The 21,581-nt window shown below is 54.9% G+C and overlaps 1 protein-coding gene across 7 annotated transcripts in view; it reads left to right on the forward strand.

Moving 5' to 3' along the window:
• PRKAG2 (protein kinase AMP-activated non-catalytic subunit gamma 2) overlaps positions 1 to 21,581 on the forward strand; it is a 330,166-nt gene that overhangs the window by 137,712 nt on the left and 170,873 nt on the right. The window contains exon 1 of one of the 7 annotated variants that reach the window (XM_017520100.2): positions 180 to 867. The exons of 5 other annotated variants lie outside the window; for them this stretch is intronic. In XM_017520100.2, coding sequence (XP_017375589.1) covers positions 774 to 867 — 94 coding nt within the window. In that variant the 5' untranslated portion in view covers positions 180 to 773. Of the gene's footprint in view, positions 1 to 179; positions 868 to 21,581 lie in introns of those variants that run through there. One more of the 7 variants, XM_017520104.2, reaches the window with a different exon arrangement.

Genomic DNA, 21,581 nt, shown 5'->3' on the forward strand with positions numbered 1-21,581 from the left:
TATGCATTTGCTGAAGACCTTCCGTTAAATTCCAGTGGGGGAGCCGCATTCCGTCCTTGAAGACGGCGTTACTGCTTTCATTGAGTAGAACCATGAGCCAAAGTAGATTCAGCAGTTTCCAGACCAGGCACTTGTGTGGCTTCTCCACCAAGCAGCAGCCGGAGCCTTCTGACCCCGTGGGGCCCTGGAACCCATGAATCAAAATAGTTGTGTGATGTCATGTCACAATGGGAATGTGCCCTGGCCAATTGGTGCCAAGAATTGTCTGCCCAGGGTGGTTTCCTTTTACAGTCTGTTTAAAGAGACATCATGCCCGGCTGCACATGACTTGCAGGCTTGTGCTTCCTTTGCCTATCTGGTCTTCCCTCCTTTTTTTAATTTTAAAAAGAAAAAAAACAACAACCCTGGAGAGTATCAGCGAGCAGCTGATGGTAACTACATCAACAAATCCCTGGCAAAGTTCTGTTTGAGCTTCCGGCAGCTTCTTGCTACTTAAGGACAGCCGGGCTGACACTCCAGCTGCTGTGGCAGGGCGGCTGCACTCCCTGGCGCCTCGCAGACGCGGGGGCTGCGGTGAGGTCGCCCTGAAAGCCCCCTGCTGAGGACGCTTGGACCCGAGCTGTCACCCGAGCACAGGCTGCCACTCTGAGCTTTTGGGGTGCCCTGTGCCTGCCGGGCTGATGCTCCCCCGGCTCCCTGCCACCTGGGGCTGACACCGGTTCTGCGGGGCCTGATATGTTCACCTGTCGCCACTCCTGTGGCCACAGCTACCCATGAAGCGCTTTGGGAGTCTTAGGAGCAACAAGAAACACAAGGACCAAAACCGAAGCACGGAGAGGCGCCAGTCGGAGCCCCATGGCCTTTTCGGTAGGACTCTGCCCTTCCCTGAGTCCCTGGTGATCTGTCTGGGGAGGGAGCCCCACTGCGTGCGTGCACACCCTCCTAAGCAGTAGCTGTTTCCAGCCGCTCCCTTCCACCTGGGGTGTAACGTCAGGCAGTGGTTAGAGGAATATGTGGGAAGTTTCTCCTTGCTGATGGCATTGCAGCTGTGGGAAGCCATCTGGGAATACTCTTTCTGAAGCTGTCTCCTTTCTCTTGCCCCACCTGGCCCAGGGAGGCTAGTGATGGACTGGATCGTCATTGATTTATGCAAAAACTGTGGCTGGTGGGGGTGGGGGAGTGAGAGTGGATTGGAACTGTTATTTTCAGCTGTTAGAAATGAAACGTGCATGTTTAGAGGAAACTATTGGAGGTCAGGAAGAAGGTCTTCTTCCCAGGTTCTGTAGCGGAGTAATCGGACAGATCACCAGCTGTTGTAGGAGGGAAACACGTGCTGGATTTGTGCGCCGTGGAGAGAAGCCTGCACTGTGTCTCCCCGGTCTCTGCAACTTCTGTAGCTCCTCATGTGCAGGGGGTTGGGGCCAGGGCAACTGGAACAGGTGATGAAGCATCTGTGGCTCACTATTCCGAGGACCTGCAGACTTGGAGCGGGTTTTGCCCTTGTCTGCCTGGAGCCACACAGGTTGATTCCAAAGCTTTCTTAGCTCCACACCTGGTTAAGACCTGCCTACTCACAATTAGATGGTAGATTTTATTTCTTATGTATCAGAGAGGCCAAGCATGGTGGCTCACACCTGTAATCCCAGCACTTTGGGAGACAGAGGCAGGCAAATCACCTAAGGTCAGGAGTTTGAGACCAGCCTGGCCAACATGGTGAAACCCTGTCTCTGTTAAAAATACAAAAAAGTTAGCTGGGAATGGTGGCGGGCACCTGTAGTCCCGACCACTCAGGAGGCTGATGCAGGAGAATCGCTTGAACCCGGGAGGCAGAGGTTGCAGTGAGCTGAGATCGCATCACTGTGCTTCAGCCTGGATGACAGAGCAAGACTGTCTCAAAAGAAAAAAGAATCAGAGTTAGTCTGGGTCTATAATCCCAGGTCTGTGGTAGGCCAAGGAGGAAGGATTGCTTGAACCCAGGAGTTTGAGACCAGCCTGGGCAAGATAGTGAGACCTTGTCTCTACAGAAAACTTTAGAAATTAGCTGAGCATAGTGGCAAATGCCTGTAGTCCCAGCTACTCAAGAGGCTGAGGTGGGAGGATCCCTTGACCCCAGGAGGTCAAGGCTGCAGTGAGCTGTGATCGGGCCACTGCACTGCAGCCTGGGTGACAAAGCTAGACCCTGTCTAAAAAAACAGAGTCAGAGTCAGCCAATTCCTGGCGCCACTGCTTGCATAGCACAGGTTATTCCTGAAGAGCCCACAGCCAGGTGGAACAGCAGGACCCCCACCTCAATGCTGGTATTTATCAGCTCCGTTTCACCAGAGCTGGAGAGACACAGTCCAGGGATGAGCAAAGATGAAGAGCCTGGGGGGGCCTGAAACCGTGTCTCCTGACTGGAATGCGACGTGTTAAATGGAAAAATATTGTCATTGTGTATAACAGGGAAGTGACTTTGGCAAAGCTTCTGAACTGTAAATGCAAACTGGAATAGCAGACAAAGAAAAAGGTAAATCTAAAATCTGCCGGTATCTCTGGCTACGTCTGCTTCTGCCAGCACTCCTGGAAGCCCCTGCGGGCTCGGATCATGCTGAGTCCTCAGGGGAGAGCAGGTGAAAGAGACAGAGGTTCTTGAACCCAGAGAGTGTTCAATCTTGTGAAGAAGAAAGCCACATAAAGAGAACTAGAGAGCAGCATCTAATTGAGTGGAGTCCCAGCTACTCAGGAGGCTAAGGTGGGGGATTGCTTGTAGGTGAAGGTAGGCCAGGTGTGGTGGCTCAAGCCTGCATTCCCAGCACTTTGGGAGGTTGAGGTGGGAGGATTGCTTCAGCCTGGGAGTTTGAGACCAGCCTGGGCAACATCATGAGACCCCTCTCTACAAAAAAATAAATAAATAAAAAATTAGCCAGGCATGATGGTGTACGCCCGTGGTCCCAGCTACTCGGGAAGCTGAAGTGGGAAGATCCCCTGAGCCTGGAAGGTGGAGGCTACCGTGAGCCCTAATCACATACTGCACTCCAGCCTGGGAGACAGAGCAAGACCCTCAAAAACAAACGGTGATTCTGCACAGGAATAGGACACCCAGCCCTGAGGAGGGAGGGAATCCTAGACTGAGGGAATCATTGACTAAAAAGATGACTCTGATTTAAATAATAAAGTAATAAACACTTATCTACTGTGGAATTAAACCAGAACCTATTATTAACTAAAAATCTGGTTTTGCTAATGGGGATGGACAGGCCCATTATTAAAAGCCTATTATGTGCCAGACAGTGGCTTCTCCCCGTGTGTTTAATGGTTGGCTGTCATCCTGTCTCCTACGCTTCTGAGATCAAAAGTAATGTTTGCATCTCAACCAACTTTCATTTAAGAACCTAGATGCAGATGCAAGCTCTGGGCACAGGGTCAGGAAAATCGGAGGTCCCTCCAGAGCCTTCCTCTGGGATTTGGGGAGCAGCTGGAGGCCACAGCCCGTGCTACAGCTGAGGCTGGAGCCCAGGGACCTGGGATGATAGAATGTCTGGCTTTGGTTAGTGTCTCAGTGAGAAGAAACAAGGGCTAGGCTGGGCGGGAGGCGAGAGCCCTGTGCCCTGCAGACAGTGCTGGGCGTGGATACACTGCACGGGGAAAAACAGTCCGGGAGTGTTGACCAAGCCGTCCCTCCCAAGGGAAGCCTTCCCACCTCTCGGGTGGATCACCTGAGGTCAGGCGTTTGAGACCAGCCTGGCCAACACGGCGAAACCCTGTCTCTACAAAAAATACAAAAATTAGCCAGGCATGGTGGCGGGTGCCTGTAATCCCAGCTACTCGGTAGGCTGAGGCAGGAGAGTTGCTGGAACCCGGGAGGCGGAGGTTGCAGTGAGCCGAGATTGTGCCACTGCACTCCAGCCCAGTGACAACAGTGAGACTCCATCTATAAAAAAACAAAAAAAAACCCACCAAATCCCTCTTCTGTGATCGCCTGGCTGCTTGTGGAAAGGGGTGATGTCTCAGGGAGCTCATCTACAGCTCCAACCCTCAGCCTTGGAGGACCACAGGTTCTCCATAAAAACCGCTGGCTCTGTGATGGCCGGACAGCATTCCAGCCCACGGCACTCCCTGCTCTCCAGGAAGGATCGCTTCAGGGATTTGTGTTTTAAATTCCCTCTCAGCAGCGCCTTGTCCTCATACAGTTACTCCTGGAGCTAAAAGAATCTCAGGGCTGGGTTTGGTAGCTCATGCCTATCACTGGGAGGCAGAGGTGCATGGACCGCTTGAGTCCAGGAGTTTGGGACCAGCCTGGACAACATGGCAAAACCCCACCTCTACAAAAAATACAAAAATTAGCCAGGCGTAGTGATGCATGTCTATAGTTTCAGCTAATTGGGAGGCTGAGGTGGGAGGATCGCTTGAGCCTGGGAGGTCAAGGCTGCAGTGAGCCATGGTTGTACCACTGCACTCCAGCCTGGGTGACAGAACTAGACACTGTCTCCAAAAAAAAAAAAAAAAAAAGGCCAGGTGCAGTGGCTTATGCCTATGCCTGTAATCCCAACACTTTGGGAGGCTGAGGCAGGTGGATGAGCACTTGAGCCCAGAAGTTTGAGACCGACTTGGGCAACATGACAAAAACCCTTCTCTACAAAAATTAGTCAGGTGTGGTGGTGTAGACCTGCAGTCCCAGTACGGGGAGGCTAAGGTGGGAGGATCACCTGAGCCCACAAGGCAGAGGTTGAAGTGAGCCAAGATGGCACTGCAGCACCCCAGACTGGGAGACAGAGTGAGACCCAGTCTCAAAAAAACAAATGAATCTTAGATGAGGCCTCTTCTCCCTGAGAAAGCTTTTGTGGGGGTCATGAAATGCCTGTCTTGACTTCTCCCGCCCCTCCATGTGAAACTCACCTAGGCAATCAGACAGGTCCCTCGCATACATCTGCTTTCCTCTGTGGCTGTGTCAGTCTTCCAGGAACCACACTGTCCTCTGCTTTAACTCGGTTTGGAGCTGCTGCCCCGGGGACAAATGCACCTTGTTTCGTCTGGGGGCTTCCCTGCGGCTCCCCGGGTCAAGACTTACACACCCGTACACACACGCCACGTACCTGTACACACACACACAGCTCTCCTCGCAGGCATCAAAAGCGAGGCCCCGCAGCCCCAGAGTCCCCGGGTCCATTTGTAACTGCTGTGGATGGCATTTCCACTGGAAAGCCCGTGGCTCTCGCTGGAAATGTTCACTCGCCAGCCTTGTGACGGAGCCCCCTGGAAGCTCTTACTCACGGAGCGCCTGGCCCCTGCCCCTCTCTGGCTGCAGAGCCAGCAGGGAGGCCGTGTCTGGCACAAAAGGGACGCCCCCCACTCCAGCTTTTAGGCTCCAGACTCTAAACAAGTAACCAGCTTGGCTAAGCCTTTCTTTTGGCCTCTTTGGCAAAGAGAAATCCAGATTATGTCAACAAAGGGTATGTGGCAACAATCATAAAAATGTAGAAGGAAGATTAGGAGAAGATTATGCTAATCAGATCAAAGAGCATTGACTGTAGCAGCGTTTTCGCCCTCTGCAATTATAAGGCAGTAATTAAATAAAAGCCATTCAGAGTCTTAAGGGATCCTTTCTGGGGGCCCGCACTGGAGCCAGGAGTCTGAGGGGTGTGTCAGGAAACTGGTGTTTCTTCCTTTTGTGGCCAGGGTCCCAGGAAGGCTGGAGAGTGCATCTCGGAGGACGCTTGGCTCTTAGACCCATCTCCCCTTCTGAGAGCCCACACAGTATGACAATGTGGCGGCGTCTCACCAGAGCGCCAGCGTCCTTCCGTGCCCAGGCCCATTCAGGGCACCCCAATGCTGTGTGCCATGGCTCTCCCACCCTTGGCTGAGGATGACCCTGCAGGGAGCATCTTGTGCCCTTGGCCTCAGCAGAGGACAGGCCGAGCAGTCCAGCCTGTGGTCCCTCCCGCCCCCTCCAGCCCCCCAGCTCCTCCTCCTCCTCCTCACACGCCTCTGGCACCCATCTGCTGGCCTGGCTACTGGTTTCTCAATTGGTTTTGCCTTGAAATACCCCAATATATACGTTTGCCTTTTATTGATAGAAATTTTCTTTTATTTTACTTTTGACATTTATTTTATAAAAAAGACAGGATTTCCCTATGTTGCCCAGGCTGGTCTCGAACTCCCAGGCTCAAGAAATCCTCCACCTTGGCCTCCCAAGGTGCTGGGGTGACAGGAGTGAGACAGCACAGCTGGCCAGGAATTTTCAAATGAATACAGAAGTAGGGAGAACGGTATAATAGCATCCAACAGCATCTGTTCTTCAGAGTTAACAGTGACCAAGGTCTGCCAGTCTCACGCGCATCCTCAGGGTCTTTGTGCTGGCCGTCATTCCTGCACTAGGGGCAGGTGTATACACCCTCGGGGGCACATGGCCTGGTGAGGCTGGGCAAATGAATGACGTGATTTGGATTGTGGTCAGATATACATAACACAAATGTATCATCTTTGCCACTTCACATGGGCATTCCCGTGATTGTGTAGCCATTGCCACCTGCCATTTCTTCATCATCCACATCTGAAAGCATTCCCCTGACCCCAGCCCCTGGTAAGCACCATTCCACTTTCTACAAATGTGATAACTCTAGGGACCTCACAGAAAGAGTCACACAGTGTTTGTCCTTTTGAGCCTAGCTTGTTTCAATGGGCCAACATGTTTCCATCGCCAGGTCGGGTGGTGGTGGCACCGTGGAGGCAGGGTGTGGGGTCGGTTCACTGGGCGACAGGGGGAGGGCCATGTGGATGCCTGCGCTCAGACCCTTCCAACAGCTGGAGAGGCCAGGCCCCGGAGGGAGCATGCAGGGTATTCTAGGGACTCTAAGCAGCCTGCGGGGCTGGACAGCACGAGGCAGAGCCACAGTGGCAGGAGAGGAGGTGGGGGCCAGGCACAGCGGCCAGTGTGTGCCCCTCTCATGGACCACAGGAGGGCTCGGAATCGCACCTGCTTGAAGTGAAGGCCCTCGGGGGTCTGGAGTGCGGATGGGCTGAGGACTGGGCTTGCCTAAGGCACCGTGGAGCCAGGACAGAGCTGGGACTGAGCCTGTCCGTCTCCTACCCCTCTGGCTCCAAGGCCCTGCCCCTGCCCCCACCCTCTTCTCCTTTTGCCAGTTCCTACCCAAAACCGTCCATCCCTGGTGCCCATTGTTCTGCTGAATTTGTGTCTAAACAGAAGACTCCGAGGGGCGCAGCATCCTCATTTGTGAGGATGGGTCTTTGGGGAATTTTGAACACCGTAGCCAGTGAGTGGAGAGGCGTTTGGGTTGATGGAACAGTGTTCACACAGTTTGAGGATGTGCCGCTCCCAGCTGTGGATTCAGTGAGGCCCCCTCTGCCTCCCATGTCCGCCCACTCTCATCCATGCCTGGAAGAGCTCATCACCCATCTGCCTGTTCCCGCTACATCACTGTCACCAAGCGCTGCCTGGCGGAACCCTGGACAAGTGACCCAGCTCTCCTGGAGGTGCTGCTCCCCGAGGACTCCCTGAGTCACCCAACAGTCCAGGAAGCTGTCACCTCACAGGGTGGCAGGATAGCAAAGCAGCTCTGGTGCGTGTCCTGGGACCTCACGGTCAAGCGCGCCTTTCCCTTTGCTGCCCCCATCCCAGTCACCCAGAGCTGCTGCTCTGTGCAAGTCGGGAAGACCAAATCCCCATGAACAGGCGAGCGTGGCCGGTGGACAGGGCTGGGCGCTGGTGGGTGTCATCGAGGCGCGTGCTCTTACTGGGCACTCGTCAGGGTGGTGAGAGGTGAGCCGTCATGACAGCCACGTGGCTCCAGGAGCAGCCCCGCTCTGGAGAGCCCAGGTTCCGAGCAGAACAGCTGGACACTGGACCAATGATTCGGGACTGCAGTGTTGGAAAGCATCCGAAGACAACAGGGCGAGGTTTCAGAGCCCGAAGGAGTGAATAGTGGAGCAGTGAGAAAGGAGATTCAAAAGAGGGTGCACTTTTAAAATAGTGACTCTGGAAGGTGACAGAGAAGCCTCCACGGCTTGGTGAGCTGGGTGCTGGCCGGCCTCTGCTGCTCTGTCACCCCCGTCCTGTGAGACACGACCTCGCTCAGGGCACATGCGTGGGCCCAGGGAGCATTGGCACCTAAGGATAGTCACCTGAGCTTCAGACTTCCAGATGAGAACGAGCACTTGGTACATTCAGAGAGCGAGGGGAATTCTGCCCCTCGGTAATAATTTGTCTTTTAGCGATTGAGAAGAAAAACATAGGCACAGTCCAGGTGCTCTCTGCACAAATCAACGGGAACGTCCCCCGGGCCAAGGTGGTCTCTTGTACCCCTGTGTGTTTTCGGCCCAGGCTGGGCACTGCTGGCCTCCGAGTGTCTCATGACAGCGGTGCTGGTCAGGCTGCAAGCCCCCAGGAGGTGGCGTCTCCCCTCCCGGTCAGGCCCCTGGTCAGACACTCTGCTGGGCTTGGAGGAATCCAGGGAGGCCGGGGCACAGATCTGAGCAGCGCAGTGGCGTCTGAACAGCAGGCTGCTGGGGGAGCGTCAGGGCGTCTGCCCCAGGGCCGGGGTTCAGCGCTGCTGCAGGAGCAGGAAGGTGGGGCTGATACTAGTGAGTTCATCAGTGAACAGCAAATGAGCGATTACACCACTGGGGCTCAGCTTCGCGTGTCTTCAGCCTTTCCGTAGCTTTCATGTCCGTCATCTGTAGTGTCTAGTTCCTCCCTTCCAGGCGTTTTCTGCTTTGTGCAGGAGACACGCCTGAAACAACCAGCGAACAACACCCCTGACGGCTGAGTTCTGAGCTTCAGACTCCTCGCAGCCTAGTGTGGACTGTCTTTCAGTAGCCAGCACCCGGGAAAGGGAGGCCCTGGGAAGCCATGTCAGCGGCGCGGGTGCCATGCAGGATTTCCAGAAATTCTCTGTTAGATTGAAATGCAAGCTTTCCATGAAGCACTTCTGTTGACAAGCATTTCATTTTTTAAATTGAGATGGAGTCTCGCTCTGTCGCTCAGGCTGGAGTGCAATGGTGTGATCTTGGCCCAGTACAACCCCTGCCACCCAGGTTCAAGTGATTCTCGTGTCTCAGCCTGTTAAGTAGTTGAGATTACAGGCATGCACCACCACTCTCAGCTAATTTTTTTGTATTTTTAGTAGAGATGGGGTTTTGCCATGTTGGCCTGGCTGGTTACCGAACGCCTGACCTCAAGTGATCTGCCCGCCTCGGCCTCCCAAAGTGCTGGGATTACAGGTCTGAGCCACCGCACCGGTCCTGAGAAGCAACTTACTGAGAAAGAGAGAGTGTGTGAGTGTGTGTGAGTGTGAGTGTGTGTGAATGTGTGAGTGTTGTGTGTGTGTGTTGTGTGTGTGTATATGAGTGTCGTGTGTGTGTTGTGAGTGTGTGTGTGTGAGTGTGTGTGTGAATGTGAGTGTTGTGTGTGTGTTGTGTGTGAATGTGTGTGTGTGACTGTGAATGTGTTAGTGTGTGTTGTGTGTGTTGTGTGTGTGTTTGTGTGTATGAGTGTGAGTGTGTGTGTGACTGAGTGTGAGTGTGTTAGTGTGTGTTGTGTGTGTGTGTGACTGTGTGTTGTGTGTGAGTGTGAGTGTGTGTGTGAATGTGTGAGTGTTGTGTGTGTATGAGTGTTTTGTGTGTGTGTTGTGTGTGTGTGTGACTGAGTGTGAGTGTGTTAGTGTGTGTGTTTGAGTGTGTGTGACTCTGTGTGTGTGTGTTGTGTGTGAGTGTGTGTTGTGTGTGAGTGTGTGTGAGTGTGTGTGACTGTGTGTGAGTGTGAGTGCGTGTGAGTGTGTGTGTGTGTATTAGAGCATGTTAATGTCTGCCAGTACAGAGCAAAGAAAAAGGAAGCTGCTGGTCCGGACAAGGGGGAGGTGTGCTCTAAAAAGGAGGCTTTATCATCATTCAGGTACGGTGAGGCCAACAGATCAGGAGGCGGCTGCCGTGGAAAAGAGAACTTGTTACTCACAGTTCCCAAGGGCTGTGCCACGCCGTGGCAGGGGAGGGGCCGGGGCAGCCGCAGGTCCGTCAGGAGGCAGAGGAGGAGGCGAGAGGGCCGCTAGCGTCTGCTGCAGTGACTGAGGGATGACAGGCAGAGTGCACAGGCTTAGAGCTGGCGAGTCTGGATCGTATCGGCGGGCTCTGGGCGCAGGTCCGTCTGGAGCTCTGCGTCCCGGGCCCTGGGATGATGGGCGGGAGCACGGCCTCCTGGTGTAAGAGCTAGAGAGCCTGCGGCAGCGCGGCTCTGCGTTGCTTGGTTTGCACATGAAAAGTGGGCTCCCGGTGGGCCCCGGGCCATCTCTAAGAACTGGCCGACCCCAGAGCACCCATCGCTCCCCGGTCAGCAGGGCCCCAAGATGCCAGAGCACCAAGAACGCAGGACATAAGAAAAGCGAGTCTGTGCGCTCCCACGTGCTCACTTCTCTTCGCCCTTCGTTTCTGAGCGTTCTTTGCCGGCTGGCTGGGGAGTCCACCTTCCTCTGAGCCAAGCCCTGTGAGTCTCCAGGCAGGTCCCGCCTCCCAGCAGGAAGGACCTAGAGAGAGGGGCTGGCGTCCCTCAGCCCAGATGCTCTGGGGTCTCCCCTGGGCCTCACACCCCAGCAGCTCAGCCTTCTCCTCGGGGATGTGTTTCTCAGCCAAGATGAGACCAGCTCCCTTTCCTTAAAGGACACTGTCCGTGTGGCCTGGGGGACCTCTGATGCCTGAGACCGAGCTAAAGGACTGGCTGCTCCCGGAGGGGCTGCCTCGGATCGTCCCCCACCCAGCTCCAGGCTGCGGGAAATGCCAGCGTGAGTGACAGCAGTGGACTTGTGGGTGCCTCCGTCCCATTTGCCGTGAATGCTGCTTCATGGAAGACTGAGTCCGTTCTGAGAGTGACTGGAAGATGGGTCAGGGACCGGGGTGGGGATGGGCATGCCCTGAAAACACCCATCTGCTGTGGGAACAAAATAACCCAGTGTTGCCTAGAGTCTGGGACGCACCTAATGGTGGCCTTCTCTCTGGATGAGAGTGACAGGAAGGTGTGGCCAGGCTGAACACAGGGCTCCCTGAGGATGGGGCACTGCCCTGCGAGCCTGGCAAGGTACAGAAGAGACATTGTGACGCTGAGGCTCCTTTCACAGGCTCTCAGTTTACCACCCGACACCAGCGTGGTGTTGAGCCCCTTGGCCCTCCCTGGAGGTTCAGTTCTGTCCTCTTTTCCCGGGTTCTCGTCCTGGTTCCACACCATATTCCTAGTGCCTAGATCCATACCCAGGGCAGGTGCTCCATAGAGCAAGTCTTGCTTCCCCTCTGTCCATGAGCAGGAATGGAGGGTGCGCTGTGGAGACGGCCGGGGACACGCAAGCCCCAGGGACAGTCGGGGTCTGGCCAAGAGCAGGCCCTGAGAAGCGAGGCAGCTGTGGCGGGAGGGAGGGGACAGTGCAGCGGGAACACAGCCCTGGGGACATTCCTGCAGTAGGGGCGGCCTGGCAGGTGGGAGCCACTTAAAGGAGTTGCCCAGAGAGCACAGGTGTGTCCTTGGCTGGTCTCTATCTGGTCACATCCCTCCCCCAGCGTGGCCCCGCTCCTGACTCTCCTGTGGAAATGAGGCTGGGCTTGGAAGTGTGGGCTCAGCCTGACCGGTAGGGGCTGGTGAAGGGCAGCAAATGGAGGGCAAAGTGGATATTCTCAGTGACATCAGATCCGCAGCAGCCCTTCCCGGGTTCCTTGGCCCAGCATGGTCCCCTCCACCTCCGCATTGCTTGGGTGCTGAGTGCCAGAGCTGGATTCCAGCGACCACCCAGGCATCTGCGGGAGGCTCAGGAGAGCCACTGCTCAGGTCACGTGGCTGAGAGGGTCCCTTCCAGCTCCACCGCTGGCCTAAGAAGGTCACGAAGCAGGACGGGACCAAGTGTGCTTTCCCCTGGCTTGAAGGCCGTTCCTGCTGCCCTCCTTCTCCAAGTTCACCACCCCTCTTGATGTCTCCACTCTCCCAGCTCTCCAGTGCCTGCCACCATCCCAGCCACGTTTGCAGTAAAACTGTAACTTATGTCAGATCAGTCTAGCAGGGGCTCCTCATTAAACTCCTTGGGTGTGGAGACTGTCTTGTTCTTCCCTGCACCCACGCCAGATTGCTGGTTGTCGTCCCCATTCATGTTCCCCATCTTCTTCAATGGCAAGGCCCCAGGTTTCATTGTGTGTTGTGTGGCAGCACATGTGGCCCACAGGACTGAGTATTCAGTGAACTGTTGAGACTTACAGGAAAGCCTCTTAAAAGAGGGGAAAGGTGAGTCCCCTTTGTCACTTTTTCTCCCCTTGTCTTGGATGTAGATGTGATGGTTGGAGCTCCAGCAGCCACCTTGGACCTTAAAGTGACTGCTGAGAAGAGAAGGCACATGCTGAGGTGTCTGGGTTACCACTGTGAAATTTCCATCGTGGTCCTGGACTTCCTACCTGTCAAGCATCTTTTATGTAAAAGATAAATATCTTTCTTCTTTAAGCTGTTTTAATTTTGGATTCTTCTGCTAAATGCAGGCAAAGTTAATCCTGATACAGCCTAGCTGTATGGAACTTGGTCCATACTAGGCACTTAATAATTACTTGATGACTGAACGGGTGAGGTGGGGTGAAGTGAGGTTGAGGGGTATTGAGTTTATCCCCATGTGTAGTCATGGCTCCTTTAGACTGAGGATGATGAGGTGCAGGGTGAGGGCTGCCAGGGCTGAGATGAGGCCGGTCACCAGCGTCACCCTAGGGACCTTTGTCCCCTTCCATGTGACCTAGAGCTGTGTGTTCACTGTACTGCACGCAGACTCACTTTCAGAAAACTCTGATATTCCAAATTTAGACTAAAATAAAATTAGGCTTGTTGATGCCTTAGTGTATCTATTAGTCTACACTGCTATAAAGAAATACCTGAGACTGGGTAATTTATAAAGGAAAGAGGTTTAATTGACTCACAGTTCCGCAGGGTTGGGAGACCTCAGGAAACTTACAATCATGGTGGAAGGGGAAGAGGCACATCTTACCTGGTGGCTGGCAAGAGAGAACATGTATGTAGGAGGAATCATCAAACACTTATAAAACCATCAGATCTCATGAGAACTCACTATCAGAACAGCATGGGAGAAACCACCCCCATGATCCAATCACTTCCCACCGGGTCCCACCCTCAGCATGTGGGGATTATGGGGTTTACAATTCAAGATGAGATTTGGGTGGGAACACAGCCACACCACGACAGTTTACTAATAGATCATTTTCTTGAAATTGCCATATCCCTCTCTGTGGACTTTTAAATGACTTAGTTTGATAAGAGTTCACCCCTGGAGAGATGGGTGTGCTGTTTCAGCTGCAGGTACATGATGAACTTCAGACTGGCATTTTGGGCACCCAAGTCTAGCTTGGAAGTAGGCTGTGAAGGACAGGTTCCTTAGCAATCTGGTGCACTCCTTTTGGATGCTGTATCTGACTGCATGCATACCATCAGATAAGCTGAATGCCAATGGAGTACTCAGTCTGATAAACGTATTCATCATACTTCCCCGAAAATGAGGTGAAGACCTACAGGACATGGCTCGTAGCAGCTTGCAGTTTAGTTGGGGGGTAAAGAACACCTGGCTAAAGAGAAGGCCCCAGCAATAGCTGTTGATGTGACATGCTCTGGGGTTTGGTGAGATTGGGGTGACATCTCTGCTGGGCCCCGTGGGTAAGGCTGGGAGGGGGGCAAAGAAAAGTCCAGAAAGAGAAGACAAGGCCAGGCTCTAGATACCCTTGATTGCCAGGCTGGGGAAGGAGCCTGGGCAGGGACAGAGCATCATGAGACTGTGATGTGGGAGAGCTACAGGCTTTGCCACGCGTGGACCAAGGGCGGCCTGTCCTGTGAGCAGGTGTCTTCCAGGGATTCTGCAGCACTTTTCCTCCACTGCCACTGAGAGAGGGACTCATGGAGGTGGCCCTCCCTGTACCTCCCGCCGTTTGGCGATGGCAGCCCCATCCCTGTGAGCTGGTGTGATGTGACTCCAGCCCAGGCCACATGTGGGGCGCTGCCTCTTCTGCCTTGAGAGACAGATGTGAGGGGCAAGAGGCTGTGCAGCAGCCAGGCCAGGACTGGGGGCTACAGAAAGTCTGTCATTTAGGGATGCAGAAGAAGACCATTTGGGGAAGGGAGGCTGAGGCCAGAATGTGGCCATGTAGCTGGGGCTGTGAGTGCTGGCCTTGGTGGGATGTCACCATCAGCCACTGATGATGAGGCCACATGTCGTGGCTTCTACGTCTTTACCTTTGAGAACCCTGTTAAGGCAGGTAAAGTTGGTAGTAGAGGTGGTGCTCCCGTCTTACAGATGGGGAAACTGAGGCCCAGAGAGGCCAAGAGATGTGTCAGTGACACCTGGCAGCAGCAGGTAGGCAGAAAAGGAGGAGCCCCTCAGCCCACCTCCCGGCAGTGGTGCCCGCGGGTGATGGTCACTTCCCCATGGGGTTCCCTGCGAATGAGGACCCATGAGGTGGCCCCTCCCCCGCAGCAGCATAAGAACATCCCTACTTCTACCATGCTCCTCACCCACATTCTGGTTGCTTCCCTGGGCCGGCCTGCATCTCCCAGGGGATACAGGGCCTTAAGGCCCCTCTGCCCTCCCTGCTTCTCACTCCTGGGTGGCCTGGCATGGCCAGCCATGGTTTTGATCACAGAATAGCTAAGGCTGATGAAAAGGAAGTAGCCACAGTCAGGGGTGACCTCTGAGCAGCTGTGGCCAGTGACCCTGAGGAGAGATGTGCAGTTGGCAGCACAGAAAGAGGAGCAAACCCTTGTGTCTCCCATGGGCACCCATGGTCCAGGCATCCCCAAGGTGCGCCAGCCTGGAGAGTGGTCAGCTGCAGCTTCCAAGCTCCTCCAGAGTCCCTGCCCAGGGGCGCCCCAGCTCTGGTCTCCTGCTGCCTCAGCCTGCCTTCCTCCACCACGGGGCTCCCGTGGCTGTTGGTGGCTTGCCTGGGGGCCACCCCATCCCGATGGTTGGGTGCTTCTGCCCCTGCACTCATTACAGCCTGGAGTGGCGGGGGGTCCGGCCTTCTCCTGGAGGTCCCAGTTCCCACAGGCAGGTCTGCCTTAAAGCCCAGCAGCACCAAATGCCTTTGGCCATCACCTTTTCTTTCTTTCTTTCTTTTTTTTTTTTTTTTGAGATGGAGTTTACTCTTGTTGCCCAGGCTGGAATGCAATGAGGGCTCACTGCAACCTCCTCCCAGGTTCAAGCGATTCTCCTGCCTCAGCTTCTCAAGTAGCTGGGATTACAGGCACACGCCACCATGCCCAGCAAATTTTGTATTTTTAGTGGAGATGGTGTTTCACCATGTTGGTCAGGCTGGTCTTGAACTCCCGACCTCAGATGATCCACCCGCCTTGGCCTCCCAAAATGCTGGGATTACAGGCATAAGCCACAGCGCCCAGCCAGTGATACTTGACTAACAGTGCCATGCTAACTTCCAAAAATGTTTAAGGCAAAGTTTGCTAAAGTATAAACATGCGGAGAAGAGCACAGATCATAGATGATGAATTTGCGCAAACTGAACACACTCGCGTAGCCAGCACCCCAGAAGCTCCTCACACTGTCTCCCAGCTGCTTCCCCTCAAGATTGGCATTGGCTGGTTTTGAATTTTATTTATCTGGCTTGTTTCACTTGCGCATCGTGAGGTGCAGCCGTGTCTGTGTGTGGCGCTGAAGTTCATCAGCTCCATTTCGTTGCTGCAGAAACCTCCACAGTCTGTACCAACCCTGACCCCTGCATCCATCCAGTTGATGGGCATCGTGGTTTCCAAGGGGCTCTGACACAGTGCTGTCATGCGCACTCTTGTGCACTGGTGTGCCTTTCTGTTGGACTCCTACTAAGATTGCTGGTAGTAGGGTACACACACATGCACCCATAGTAAATAATGTGGCATTAGCTCTGTGTGTGTGTGTGTGTGTGTGTGTGTGTGCGTGCACGTGTGTATATGCGTCCTGCCTCCATGGTGATTCTGTAAGAAGTGTGGTGTCTTCACTTCCCCAGGCTCTCTGACCTGGTGCCCTGCACGCCAGCCCTCTTCTGCCACCATCCAGCTCTGCACACATGCAGGTGCTTTGCCTCACCTGGTAGCTGAGGCTCAGCATGCATCCCTGCTGAAGCCCTCGGCCCTCTGATGGGCAGTGCCCAGCGCCCCATATCCTGAGCTGCTTCCACACTAGCAGGGCTCAGACTCTGCCTGTGAAGAACTCACCATGCAGATAGCAGGTGGCCCCCAAGTGGAGAAGGAGCTCTGTCTCCAATGCCACGAGCTTCCTCGGGCTCAGCCTTGGGATTTATTCATGACTGAGAACTGTAGCAGGACCCGGTTTGTAACCACCAGCTGTCGCTATAGCAACTCCTTCCACCAGCCTCTACACTAAAAATAAATCACCTTCATCCCGAGGATAGAAAAATCAAAGAAAATCAAAGTAGGGGAGGGCCCAACCTGCTCAGCCGCCGGGATTTTGCGGTACAGGGACATAGCTGGGATTTTGAAGTACAGGGACATAACCCCTCCTGGCCACCTTCTCCCACCAGTGGCAGAAAGGGCACAGGTGGGGTGCAGGAAGGGCACAGGTGGGGTGCAGACCAGCCCCTGACAGCCCTGGGGGCCCGGGCGCTGAGGGCTTCCCCACATTTCAAGACTTATCTGTCTTCTCCTGTCTGGTATAAACCATAGAATTTAATACAAATTATAAATAGTTGTATTTTTGCCTAGGTTTTATTCAGTTTCTTGCTATTAGCTTTTCTATAGAATGGTAAATTGCCACCACACCCAGCCTGGCTCTTTGTTTTTGTTTTTGTTTTTTACTGTGTTAAATATCCATAACATACATTTTACCATCGTACCCATCTCTAAGTATACAGCTCAGTAGCGTTAAGTACACTCCCATGGCTGTGCGGCCGGCCGGCCGTTTCCAGAACTCTCTTCATCCTGCAGCACGTAAACGCTGCCCCATCAACCCTAACTCCCCATGCTCCTCCCAGTCCCCAGAGGCCATCCTTCTGCTTCCTGTCTCTATGAATTTGGTGACTCCAGGGACCTCACGTCAGCAGAATTGGACAGCATTTGTCTGTTTGTAACTGGCCTGTTTCCCTCCAGCATCATGCTGCATGGATGTCCTTCATCTGTGTTGTGACAGGTGGCAGAATCTCCTTCCTTTTTTCAGGCTGAGTACTATGCTGTGCATGAGGACCTTTTCTTCATCTGTCGACGGGCACATGGGTTGCTTCCTGCCCACTCTTGGTATCATCACACACCGCAGGGAGATCTCCTCTCTCCAGGGAGATCGCAGGCCCTTTGAGGCAGGGCGGACCTCGCTCCTGCCGGCCTGTGGAGGGGCGGGAGTACTCACGTCAGGCGCAGTGAGGGGGGTCGATGCGCCCGTGGGCCAGGGTTGGGAGGCGTCCCCTGGATCACAGCCACAGTGGCAGCCCCCTTGGGCACTGAGGAGGAGTTGGGGTACAGTGAGCAGCCCCATTGCATCCCGGGTCCCCACAGGCGGAGTTTCTAAAGGTAGAAGTCCAGGTTCAGAGGGTGCTTTCTGGTCCCGGTGCCACCCTCTGTTCTACTGTCATTCCCGAGGCCTCTGCAAGTCAGCACTCGGGGCCGAACAGGAGGGAGCCCGGCGCGGAGATCGCATGTGGGGTGGGCAGGCAGCCCCTCTGGCTAGGGAGTGTGCAAGCTCTGGAATCCAGCACAGCCTGGACAGGGGCCGAGAGCACAGGGTCCTTTGAAAAGAGGGAAGCAAGGGTGCTCAAGAAGCTCGTGGAGGGCCTGGGGGGAAGCCCTGGGAGGGAGGCCCTGGGAGGGAGGCCACGGCACCTGGAGACAGGAGAGCCAGCATCAGCTCTGCGCTCCAAGCACCCGTGCAGGTATTCCCTTCCTAGGGTTCCGAGCAGCATGGCCTGTGGGAGCCTCCCTGCCTTGGGAAGTCACCAGTCACCCCCTTCCTCAGGAGGGGACAGCGGGAGCAGGTGGAACACCTAGGGGACAGCGGGGCAGACAGACTCACTGTGGAGACGCCCATCCCTGGCCTTGGCGAGAGGATTATGAAGGGGCTGGGGGCTGGAAGGGCCCTGCAGTCTGTCCGGCTGTGTCTGTGAGAGCGCCTGGTGTGCAAAGTGACCCCAAAATGCAGAAAGAGCCCAGAAACCAAAGAACTGGGCAGGCAAATCCAGTATGTTGTTGTAGGGTAATTTTATTGGGGAACTTACAGGCAGAAGTGTGGTCTTGGGCAACCACAAGACAGGTAGGTCCCCACCATCACCCCCGTCACAGGGCTTCTGTGCCACAGGGCAAGGGTATGGGGCTTCGGAGGAAAGGTGCAGGCATGTACCTAGGGCAGGCTTTACCTCGGAGTTGATTGAGGTTGATTTGCCCTAAGCAGGAAGGGCAGGCAGCTGCTCTTACACAGGAACAGCAGATTAGCTGGAACCGGGTTGAACAGAAGCCAGGGTGGAGGATTCCCTTCCAAGAGGGAGCTGCTTCAGACTCCACGGGTTGGTTGGCTGAAACATGGACCCAGGGGTGGACCATGCCGAATGGAGCTGAAACACCAGAACCGCCGGGGTCTGCTGCAGAGGGAGACATCACGGCGTAGGGAGACTGGAGAGGATTTGCCATTTAAGACCAGCTCACCACCTCTCACACACCTTTCACCAAGACTGGAGAGGGAGCCCAGCGCCTGCTCCCTGTAGGTTGGAAATCACAGCGGGGCTGCTGCCACTGACCAGGGACCCTAAATGGATTGGGAGTGTCTGGTCCCAGGGTGGCAGGGGCTAAGTAGAAACAGTCACCAAAGGCAAGGCGGGCGCAGCCCATCAGTGAAAGCAGAGACCAGGCAGCCGCCGGGACAGCCCGACTCGAGGAGACCTGGGGTGTGGGCAGGTGCACCACCATGTTCTTAGAAGTGAAATAGACAAGAAACCTACGACACTCTGACTTCATCTGTATAAGCAGAAGAGTAGGCCGGGTGAACAAAAGTCTAGCTTGAATGAGTCGTGGTCCTTCAGTCAGTTCTTAAGCTTGAGCCAGTTTCCAGACCCAGAACCCTGTGAGTGAAAGGGAGGCTAGGTCCCCTTGAAGAAGGACCCTACTACACTACCAAAAGTTCATACTGTTAACCTCTCTCTCGTTCTCCCCCAGAGGGACGTATGGCTTTTACAAGGGCAACTGGGCATTAGGGAAGGGGTACTGGAGATGCCAGAACACCAATTCTAAACTGGCACTCAGCCCAGGAGATGCACAATGTCACCATGGTCCACCCATCAGAGCGGGGGCTATGGACACAGAAAGAGATGGCGATTAGCACAGAATTTCTCCAGCTCTCCCTCGGTGGAGGGAAGGAGTGAGCAGGCGGCAGGGGATGCCTTTCCTTTCTGCAGCCTTCCGTTTTCCACTTTTTGGGAGGCAGAGACCTAAGAAAAGAGCAGCCAAGGATGTGTCTGTGAGGCTGGGGTGCTCAGAAGCAGGGAACAGCTCCGGTGTTAAAAGGCCTCTGGGGCAGGGAGGAATGTCCTTTCATCGGGACCCGCCGGGCCTGGGCCTATCTAATCAGTTTCGATGTGTGTTAGTAGCACATCCATAATAAGAAGTGCCCGTGACAGCCCGGGACTGGGAATGTGTGTTGAGCTGTTGGCTGATGGCGGGGAGGCGGCGGTGCGGTCTCTCGGCTTCCCTTGCACACGAGCCTCGCGGAACACGGGGCTGCGTCTCCACATGTCCCCACCGGAGTTTCATGGCATTTCTGGAGAATAGACAGGATTCTATCCCCACCACTCACCTGCTAAAGTCTAGCATTACTTTATCAAAGCTGAGCTCCTTCCTCCATGAGAGATACCCCAGGGGAGGGAGCTGGGGTAAGTGATGAGAGTACTTTAGCTGGAAGAGTTTTGGTGCCAAGAGGAGAGGAAAGGATGCCAATGGCAAGACATCCTTGGCTGAAAGATGGCTGCTTTGACCCATCTGAATGTTTGTAAATTTCTGTACCCTTTTCCTGAGGCGAGGTTGGCAGGCAGCGCCATGTCAAGCAGGTAGCAGACTAACGCTCCCCTGGACATCGCTCGTCAGGAGTAAGGGTGCTCGGAAAACCAGACTGCAGTGGGCTGAAACCCTTTATGAGATGGCAAGGTCGTGGTCACGTCTGAGTCTACACCTGTGTTGTAAAGAATATCTGGGGATAAATGAGAGAGCCAACTAATGAGAAGACGGGGGACAGGCTCGCTGTGCTGTGGGCACTAGGCCTCCCGTAGGAGCTGTGCCGGGGGGTTCTGCAGCATCCATCATATTCACGTGCAGGAAACAATGGCAATGGCCAGCTCACTCACAAGACAGAATGCCACAGCCACGCTTGAGGAATTCTGCAAGGTGATTGTATGGGAAGGAGTATCAAGGAGGGCTGCATGGAGGAGATGGTCTTGAACTGGGCCTCGAGGGAGTAGCAGGGTTGGGATAGGCAGATGAGGGGAAAGAATCTAGGACAAGGAGTATGTGTAGTGTCTGTACAGTTGCCATGGGAACTAAGGAACATGGGTCGGAGAGGAATGGTAAGGCCAGACAACGTCTATGAAAGCAAACATGATAAACGTGGTTGGCTTGGACACGCTTGATGGGACATTGGCCTGACACTGTGAACACCTGAGGCCAAAACATCTGCCTGCTCCAGACAAACTAAATCTCGACTCGGATTTTAGAGGGACCTGCCCTGCTGCTCCCTGGCCAACAGGGTCGAACGTCCTCGACTGCCCCAGAGGGTCCTAGCGCATGTCCCCCACTGACACGGGGCAGACCTGGGGGGGGACATGAGGTGACCATGGGACAGAGGGGTGGCATGCCTCCTACGGGAGGTGGCTGGGTTCTGCATGAGAGGCCTTGGAGGGAGGAAGTGCTCTGGGAGCCAGGCCCTCAGGCACCCGAGCCGGGCCCGCAGTGCTGTGCTGGCCTCAGCCCTGGCCGCCGCCCTGTCCTCATCCTTCGCCTGCTGGCATTGAAGCTCCAGCGGTAGATGGAAGGCAGCTCCAGAATGACTGAGGAGATAGCAGAGCAAGCAGGAAGGGGCATTTTTGAGATGCGGAGAGGGGAGAGGGCCCCTGCTTCAGAATGCTGGGTGGGCGTCTGCGGGGGTGGGACTACCCCAGAAACGCCTGAGCGCGGGGCGGCTGCAGGGTTCTGGCTCCTGTGCCCAGGTAGGTGGCCACGCTGCCCCATCCAGCCCTCTGATATCCTGTATCCTTCTGTCCCCCTCTGCCCCCTCGGTCCCCTTCCCCCGCTCCTCATCCCCTCCACCCCTCTCTGTCCTTCATTCTCTTCCATTCCCTCCATCCCCTCTGCCCGCTCCATCTCCTTCTGTTCCCTCCACCCTTATCCCCTCCATCTCCCACCAATCCCCTACCACCCTCTGTCCCCTCTATCCCCTCCAAACCCTCCACTGTGCTCTGTCCTCAATCCCCTGTCCCCCTGCCTACTCTTCAAACCCTCTGCCCCCTTCATCCCCCTCTGCCCCTCCATTCCCTGTCCTCCTCCATCCCCCTCTGCCCCTCCATTCCCTGTCCTCCTTCATCCCCCTCTGCCCCCTCCATTCCCT

This window comes from Cebus imitator, unplaced genomic scaffold, assembly GCF_001604975.1.
Source record: "Cebus imitator isolate Cc_AM_T3 unplaced genomic scaffold, Cebus_imitator-1.0 Scaffold20, whole genome shotgun sequence".
Lineage (NCBI taxonomy): Eukaryota > Metazoa > Chordata > Mammalia > Primates > Cebidae > Cebus > Cebus imitator.